The 9,211-nt window shown below is 44.2% G+C and overlaps 1 protein-coding gene across 1 annotated transcript in view; it reads left to right on the forward strand.

Moving 5' to 3' along the window:
• Nucleotides 1-7,814, forward strand: part of gpr82 (G protein-coupled receptor 82) — a 12,980-nt gene extending 5,166 nt beyond the window's left edge. The window contains exons 2-4 of the mRNA XM_015404518.1: nt 3,512-4,329; nt 6,725-6,862; nt 6,937-7,814. Coding sequence (XP_015260004.1) covers nt 3,512-4,329; nt 6,725-6,862; nt 6,937-7,164 — 1,184 coding nt within the window. The 3' untranslated portion in view covers nt 7,165-7,814. The remainder of the gene's footprint in view (nt 1-3,511; nt 4,330-6,724; nt 6,863-6,936) is intronic.
• The last annotated feature ends 1,397 nt before the right edge of the window (nt 7,815-9,211 follow it).

Genomic DNA, 9,211 nt, shown 5'->3' on the forward strand with positions numbered 1-9,211 from the left:
TTATTTTCATGGACTTGGAAGGATCCAGTCCAGGTAGACCGCGTCCTTAGAAGACGCAGCCCATAAATTCAAACGCAGCCAATAAGTTTAAAAGCTCAGAAAACGGACGCCCCTAACACGCGGTTGCACACTTTTTAAAAGGCATACAGACTCCTAAGTACTTTACTACACTAAACTCAGGACAAAAAAGGGAACCAAGAAATGAAGATGAAAGAATCACATAAACTCACTGACAGCCAATCACACCACATCATTCACACCATGAAATCAGAGCTCTTTTATAAACCATTTTAGATGAAACATCAGCATAAAGAGTCCAAAAGTTCAAATAAATGTAATGTTCTGGATTCAGACCCAAGATTCAACCATGACAGGTTAAAGTATTTATTGAAACAGCAGCGTTCAAACAGCGCTGGACCGTGCAGCTTTCAATAACCGGATGGAGCGTCATGGTAACGAGAGGAGCCAGAGTGTCAGCCAGAGACAGGCAGGAGGCTTCGGGGTCAGGGGCGTCCGCTTGTTTGCAGGTACTGAGAGTTAAGGGGACAGACAGCCTCAAGTACTCACAGGCAGAAAGGGGTCAGAAGCACGGGGGGGTCAATCCAGAATCCAGAGGCTGACAGAGCAGGTCTCAGGCAGGCAGGCAAATCCAGAGAGGGATCAGGCAGGCTCAGAGCCTGGGGACAAAGACAGGCAGGTAGACAGGTAATCAAACAATGTAGGCTGGACCGTTCTCACTGGGCTGGTTGGGAACGATCTGGCAGTGGAGACAGATCAGGACGGAGCCTTTATGCAGGTGGGGACACTAGAGAGGGGATTGGAGACTGAATCAGAGAGAAGCAGGATCTACTCCAGTGCCAGGATCATTACAATACATACATAAAAACCTGACTTAACTAGCTCGCCCAAGCTCAGCACCTTATTCAAACATCCGACTGGACTCATCCAATCTGAACGTGATGACTTGATGAGCTGAATGGAGTCTGGTTTACTAGGAAAGAAAACCTGCAAACCTTCTGGAACCAGTTGACACCTCTGGTCTTCAGGGTGGCTGGGCTCTTCCTTAAGCCTCTGTCACACCTTGAGGATTTATCCAGCGTCTGCCTGACATCCCACAATCTTCTAAAACGCTGGCATACGCTGAACTTTCTATGTGTTTTTTCTATTTTTTTCCAACTTATTTCCAAAGACCGCCTAACTAATGCATAACGCACGTATTCCCATGAAATGTCAGAAGCAGCCCAGAGGCGCCCAGGCTGCAGAAGATTTATTTTATTTAAGATTTATTTATTTTGCAGATCAATAATATGATTGAAAGTCCTCCACTGAGTTTACATCTTTGCAATGATGTTTGATGAACTCCAGTTTGTTTCCCATTCCAAATAAAGACACTAGTCGACCTTTCCAAGGAATTAAAAAAAGATTTTTGGCATTAAAAGGGGAATAGAATGAAACAGAAAAAAAATAAGAAAAGACATTCATCTTGACAACATTAATCCTTCCCAGAAGGGAGAGCGGAAGATTAAGGCAACTCGACATCAGATCTAACAAGAGACGGAAAGTTAGCAGAAGTGGGGACAGATAACGAACGTGTCTCATTTATACCAAGATATCTAAGTCCTGTGAGACTGAATTTGAATGGAAAGTCAGAATGTTGAAGACCACAAGCAGCAGTGTTTTAGGAAAGCATTCACTATTTTCCAAATTCAATTTGTAGCCTGAAAATAAGCCAAAATTATTTAAGAGACACAAGACAGTCGGGAAAGAAGTAGTGGAATTAGATACATATAGCAACAGATCATCTGCATATAAGGGCAATTTATATTCTGTCCTTTTCCGAAAAATCCCACTAAATGAGGGGGATGCAACAATGCAATAGACAAAGGCTCAATTGCAATAATGAAGAGCCAAGGCCACAACAGACAGCCTTGACTTGTTCCCCGCCCAAGACAGAAATAATTGGAGTAAATATCATTATTATGGACCCTGGGAGACGCATAGATTAAAGGAATCCAGGAAACTAATGTATCACAGAATCCGAACCTCTTCAGAACCCAAACTAGTACTCCCCCTCATCCGTGTCAAATGCTTTTACAGCGTCAAGGGAAATAAGCATTTCAGGCATATCAGAAGAACGCTTTGAGTATATGACATTTAAAAGGCTGCAAATATTAAAGAATAATTGACGCCCTTTGACAAAGCCATTTTGCTCTTCAGATATAACCAAAGGAAGGGCCTTCTCCAAACGAAAAGCAATCAAGTTGGCTAGCACCTTTACTTTTGAATTTAACTAGGACAGTGGTCTGTAAGAGCCATTTAAATTCATGTCCTTGTCCTTTTGTGAAGTAAAACTGTAGTAGCTTGTGTTAAGGGGGTAAAGACTAGCAAAGATTCGTTAAACATAGCCAATAATAGTGGTGCCAATTTTTCATTGAACTTCTTATAAACTCGATGGGAAACCCATCAGGGCCTGGGTTATTACTGAATTTATTCAATGAAAGCGCTGCTGTGCTACTATTGATGTGGATACTGCTCCTGGTCGGCTCTGTATAAATAGCAGGAATGGGAAAACTTTCAGGATATTCTTCCATTTTATTATTATCTGTGGGAAATTTTGATGAATGTAAAGATGAATAAAATAATTCTAAAGTTTCATTAATTTTGAGTAAGGACTGTTCTAATTACCTGTTGGGTAGTTGAATACTAGGTATTATACAAGAGTTGACTTGAATTCGTAATTGATGTGCTAATAAACGGCCAACCTTGTCCCCGTAATACGATATTAAATTAAATCAATCACTGAACACCCAAACACTGTTTAAATAATTCTGGTAAGGGACTTATTGCACATCTTTGATCAAGCTGAGCAAACGGGAGACGCCGTTTCTCTCAGGCAGAGCAACAGGCAGTTCATAGTCTCCATGCGCCACCTACTGCTGAAACACTGTAACTACGGTCATTAACAACAAATAAAATAACTACTTATCATAACCTCATAAATAATTTAAAAAATGCATGCTTCTTTTTTCAATGGTGGGGACACACCAGTGGGCATCACATAGGCATGGAATGCTAATTAGGACCTTTGCTATACTGCCACCTAAAGGGCTGGAGTTAAAAGTGTTTCTTCCTCTGGTTAAATGTCACTTCACCAACAATAAAGTGCCTCTGTGATTTCAACATTTGTGTTTAAAGGTTATTTGAATACTTTAAAACAGTATTTGTCCAGCTGTAGTTCTCAGACAAACAGAATAGCTGATAAATTCTTTATTTCTTACTGCAGCTGTTTTACAGCGTTTTCATTTAGTGAGGTCAGAGTAAATGGGGCTGAATACAAATGGTTTCTTCTTTTCAAACAATATTTTGGAAATAATCCGTCCTTTACCTTCTGTTAAATTTGAATCAAATACCTTGAACATTGTGGTTGTAAAATAAAACTTTCCTGTATTTACATTTTCATTAAAGTCGATTATCGTAAAAATGAAGTAAATCACATGTTTGTTTTTTTCAGGATCAATGGAGGACACGTCCCTTGGACATTCTGTCAATAATGCCTCCTTCTCCCTGTGTCCATCGGCTGCAACGCTCTACTTCCTCCCCTCCTTCTATACCCTCCTCTTCCTCACTGCTCTGCCAGGGAACTTCCTGTCGCTGTGGGTCTTCCTGCGCTGCATCCCCTCCATCTCCCCCACCCACATTTACCTTTCCCACCTGAGCATCTCCAACCTGGTGATGGCTGTCACCGTGCCCTTCCTCGCAGCGTACTACGCCTGGGGCTCCTACTGGGATCTAAAACAGATTCCATGTCAGATAGTCCTGCACGGCATCACCCCTGTGCTCCACATCAACATCTACATCAGCCTGCTGATTCTCACAGGCGTGGCCCTCAGTCGCTTTGCCATCCTCATCCGTAACACCCATGCCTCCAGGCCGAGCGCCTGCATCCGCCTGCTGCCAAGCGGCCTCTTCTCCAGTCTCACGCAGATCTCTTTTGCACACAGCATGTGCGCCTTGCTGTGGGTGGTGGCGGTGGGAGGTATTGTTCCAGTGACCGTTTACTACTCTGTGAATGAAGCCATGGAGAGTGCAGCCGAGGCAAAGAAAGGTGGCTGTAAGAAGGTTTGCTACAGCCCTGTGGTGGAACTAGGAGGCAGCGTGTCTTCCTCCTCCAGCATTACCCTCATCGTTCTGTTCTTTGCTCTCTACCTGGTGGTGCTGCTCTCTTATGTGACCGTCCTGAAGCACCTCAGGCGCTCTCGACGCAACGCCAACATCACCAGCTCCCAGAGCCTGCTGGCACGGGTCTCCCGGAACATCGTGGTCATCCAGGTGAGATCTTTCACAACCGACGGCCGTTTCATCACTTAGTTCTGGATCTGTGAACGGGAAACCTCCGACTTTCAGACAGTCCCAGAATGGAGCTGAAGTTTTAACCATTATTAGAGGGGGGGGACCACTCCAGGACCACTGACCGAGTCAGCAAACACTGCCATTATATCTCGAACCCAGGTCATGAGGCTCCATGCATAGCTTTGGCGTCCTACAGACAGTGTTAGCATGTGATGCTGCAGGAATACATTTTAGCATGGCAGCAACTAATCGCTGGCACCATCATCCCATCAGCACCAGTAAGTAAAACTAGTCTATTGATAGATGAACTGACTAGATCCCTGAACTAGGTCTGCACTGGTCAGCAGTCGTTTTCCAGCAGTTCTATCAACATCTTCAGCTGAATATTTTTGAAAATGAAACCTTTACAGTTTCTCAGTGTTCGATGCTGAACTGTCTCATATTTCTGCCTCAAGCTGAAGCCCAATGCAGCTAGACTATGCAAGGCAGATCGAGCAGGACAGGAAGTGGTAAACAGAATAAAACATCTGGTCATAATAAACCATTTGCCCTGACTTCATGAGTCACCGTAATAGTCCACAGAAAGCCTCATTTTGTTTTACCACTGCTGCAATGTTGTAAACTGCTTCTTTTCAAAGAAAGATGATATAAAATCAAGTTTACAACTTTATAAAGCCTGAAATGTCTGGAAGAGAAAAGAGAAATGACCCGACTAGGCTTTGCAAAAGTCATAAAGATCTTGCTCCCTAAGACTGATTTTCTGTGAGCCTGATGCTGAGCCCACCTGACTGCTGAACTCAGTATTTTTTGGGCCCCCTCTGTGGGCCCCTTTCATGGCAGCCCGACTGTCATCTTTCAGGCAGGACTCAGCCCAGACGTGTCATAATGCTAGCTCTAGTAATGCTAGTAGGCACACGCACAGAGAGAAGCAGATTTAAACAGTTTGTTTTCAGGATCAAGCAAGGAGAGCAGAGTATGGGAAGAAGTGAGGGAACCGGCACTGAGAGGCACTGGGAGGCACTGGGAGGCACTGGGAGGGAAAACAAGTTGTTAAATGGGGATGGATGGATTATGGAAAGCTGTTTAAAACAGTTTAAGTCAGCTTGCAGTGAGCAGGAGTCCATGAAGCCTGGTCTTTGCTGGTTGGAAGTAGATGTTGGGGTGTGAGAGTGGAGACACTGGTCTTTCAGTTTGTTTGGAGATGAGGGTGGACAGGTGAGAGCCACAGGTTCTGAAGGCCTAGTTGGTGGAAGGAGCAGGAGGAAGCCTCGGGGAGGTAGATCCAACAGGAGTCTTTTCCAAAGACAATCAGGTTTTAGACAGAAGAACCAACAGGAGGGAAAAAACTCAATACTGATATTTCTCCAAGTTGGCTTGTTACCACTCTGAGTATAAGAACCGTCTGGGAGACTGCTCCTTCTTAAAGGCCACCACTGATTGAGGGAATGGAACCCAGCTGGACTCAATTAGCCTGCCACCCTGTGAGAGAAAAGGGAAAAGACACACAGCTCTGGAAACCTGAGAAGACGAGGGAGATGTGGAGCCATCAGGTCATCTACATCCCATTGGTCCTGGTTGGACTCACCTGGTTCAGTGGCTGGCAGCATAAATCCATGACTTAGAGATGACCTGATGGCTCCCAGAACTCACTTAGTTCTAAGAACCCAGAGCTGTTTGTTGCTAGACTCAAAGTATTTCCTGCGACCTTGAGTTTTATTGCCCACAGTCTCTGGGATGGTGCCGTTCTAATTAAAAACTGTTCAGCAGCACAAGACTTAGGAACATGAGAACCAAGCTCCAGCGTGGGCTGAAGGACAGGTTGATGTTCCATTAACAGGAAACACTGCATCATCAACAACTGGGTTAAAAACAGGTAAACACTGAGATGAAACCCGACCAAGAGTTGTTCATCCTGAGGAGTGGAAACAGTCACAGACTTAGCTGAGCTCAGAGCTGCTCCATGAGGACGGAGATGACTGAAGATGACTCCACCAGAGGCAGGATGTAGCTCTCTGGGTTTAGCAGGAATTTTCCTCTTGGAAGATGCAGCTTAAACTTACTCTGCTCTTCCGTTTCTCACATTAAAACAGTTAAACATGCAAACTTACAGAAACCTGATGAGCTAAATCTCTTTCCTTTCTGTTTGTGATCTCACCAAGGAGGTGTCATCACCCGGCACCTGTTCCCATGACGGATTCTGTTATTGAGCATGAAGACAAACATGTTTGCAGTGAAGAAACAGCTGATTCTGACTGATAGTGATCACAGCCAACAGATTGTTTCCTGATTGCACTGCAGATAGCATCTTGGTTTCTTTAGCGAATGTCAGGAGTTTAACTGTCTGTAGAACCTCTCTGTCACTAACTCTGTGCAGGTGGTCCTCTCTATCTGCATGCTGCCCTATCACATCTTCAAACCAATCGTCCTCACCCTGGCTTATGACCCTCCCGCCCCGCAGCCATCCTCCTGTCCTTCCAAACACTCCTGTCATCCAATCAACACCTTCATTGAGGTAGCTATGCTTCGCCTCTTCATCTCTCTGTCTGGGTTCAGAGCAGATTGCATGACCTTCTCCTCTCTCTCCAGGTGAAGAACTTTTTATTCTTTCTTGCTGCTCTGAGATCCTCCACTGACCCTGTGATGTACTTCCTGTTGGACAGGACCTTTCGTCAACAGACCCTCAGGATTCTGGGAAGCCGCAGGAAAGACTCAAATAAAAAGCAGATGGTTTGGTCAACTACAGAAGGGGCCAATCAGAAGACAGAAAACATGGGGGAGGGAAACATGATCTTATCTAGTGAGGAGCTGAGATGAGAAAGACGTTATCAGATCAACTGGGACACACCAGATGTCTCTGACTGTCTCCGTTCTGAAAATGTCAAAGATGAATTTCTGTAAACCTGATTCTCCTCCACTTTGATGACTGTTCAGCATCCTGAAATGTTGCCCAAAGGACTCAAGCGTTAATAAATGTTATGGCTGCTTGGTGCATTACTGTATCCTGACCAGAATATAAATGCTGATTAGATTTGTGATCTTTTAGATTATGGCTGAAATCTTGGTGTCATGATGGACTCAGACCTGAACCTTCAGAAGCTCAGAAAGGTCACTATTACTAAGTTAACCTTTTATAATCTACCTCCCAGACCACTCAGGTCTTCTAGTTCCAGCCTCCTCTGTCCACCCAGAACTAGAACCAAACATGGAGAAGCAGCATCTATGCTCCATGGATCTAGATCAAACTCCCAGCAGACTTGAAAACAGCTGAAAGCCTGAGTTCTTTGAAGTCAGATTAAAAACCGGTTAGTTTAGATCTGATGGAGATAATCTGGTAACTGAGGGATTATTAGTTTAAGGTTTTGATCAAACTGTTTGATTGGTTTTACTACCTGCTTCTATTCTGCTTTTATTTTCCTTCTGTGTTACTGTTTAATTCATGTAAAACACTTTGAATTATTCGTGTACTGACCTTCGCTTTCGAAATAAACTTGCTTTGCATTTAGAGTTCAATTCTATTCAGTTTATTTCTACAGTGCTAATTTACATCGTATAATCTCAAAGCTCTTTCCAGTTCACCAGATCATCCAGTCAGAGTGATTCAAAGTTTTCTATCTAAGGAAAACCAGCTGATTGCATCGACTCATTGACTCTTCAGCAATCCCTCACACTAAGCATGCTTGTAGCGACAGTGGAGAGGAAAAACTCCCTTTGAACAGGAAGAAACCTCCAGCAGAACCAGGCTCAGTGTGAGCGGCCATCTGCTGAGGCCCACTGGGGTTCAAGGAGACAGAAGCAGACATAGAAAAAGAAGCATAGATACAAAAGGCAACCAGCTCCACAGGCGGCCCCGTCCAGGAAACACACAGCCAGGCAGACGAGCTCCGAGCCAGCTCCCATGTCAGAGGATGAAGAGAGCACATCCAGTTAGTCACAGTCAGAGAAACAGGACTACACTGGAAAACAGGCCAAGCTCCAACATCTAGAAACAAAGGTGTTGATGGCAGCAGCACAGCTGATATTTCTCTCCAGGATGGAGTCACAGCCAAACAGGAACAGACCAGATGAAGCTACTATGAGAAAAAGCAGAGAGAGCAGAACGTTAGAGATTGAACTAACAGATTCTGCAGAGTGGGAGAATAGAGATAGAATGAAGCAGAATGATGAAAAAGGGGTCCCTATGTCCTCCAGCAGTCTAAGCCTATAGCAGCAGAACTATAGAGATAGCTCAGGATAACCTGAGCCACTCTAACTAGAAGCTTCAGATTTAGATGTTAGATGTTCAGTAGTCATGCTGACTCGCGGAGAGGGACTGGGTTTCTTCCTCTGGCGGCGCTTGAACAACTCTCTATGTCTGTTTCGGAACCAAATAGCAAAGAGGAAATCATAAGCGGCTGCTGATGGCTTTGCTCACTATAAACACTTCCTGTATTTCTATAAAACTTCATCAGCTCTCATCTTCCTGTTATTAGCTTCAGGTTCCAGGCTCGCCTTTAAAACTGAACCTCCATTTATAAATCCTGCAGCAGCTCTGTTTCTCAATATTATTTGGTATAGAAGCTGTAGCTCAGACATTTATCTAAAGTTAACAACTGTAACATGTTATGATTTCACATCTAGAACAGTTGGCCTTAAAGATCAGGACAAACAAACACAGATTTTTCAAACACTGAAAGACAATAGCCGTTTTTCAGTGAGTACTTGTGTGCTCGTTTAACGTCATTAGCATTAACCCTGGTACTGTTCCAACTCGCAAGTACACAAGACTGAGAAGGGACAGCGTCCGTACACGAGTCCGTATTTGCGTTCTAGTGAAATGAGAAATGGCCATAAGTGATTAGAGCTTCCTCAGCCTCCCTCATGG

Source organism: Cyprinodon variegatus, unplaced genomic scaffold, assembly GCF_000732505.1.
Source record: "Cyprinodon variegatus isolate N-32 unplaced genomic scaffold, C_variegatus-1.0 Scaffold1772, whole genome shotgun sequence".
Classification (NCBI taxonomy): domain Eukaryota; kingdom Metazoa; phylum Chordata; class Actinopteri; order Cyprinodontiformes; family Cyprinodontidae; genus Cyprinodon; species Cyprinodon variegatus.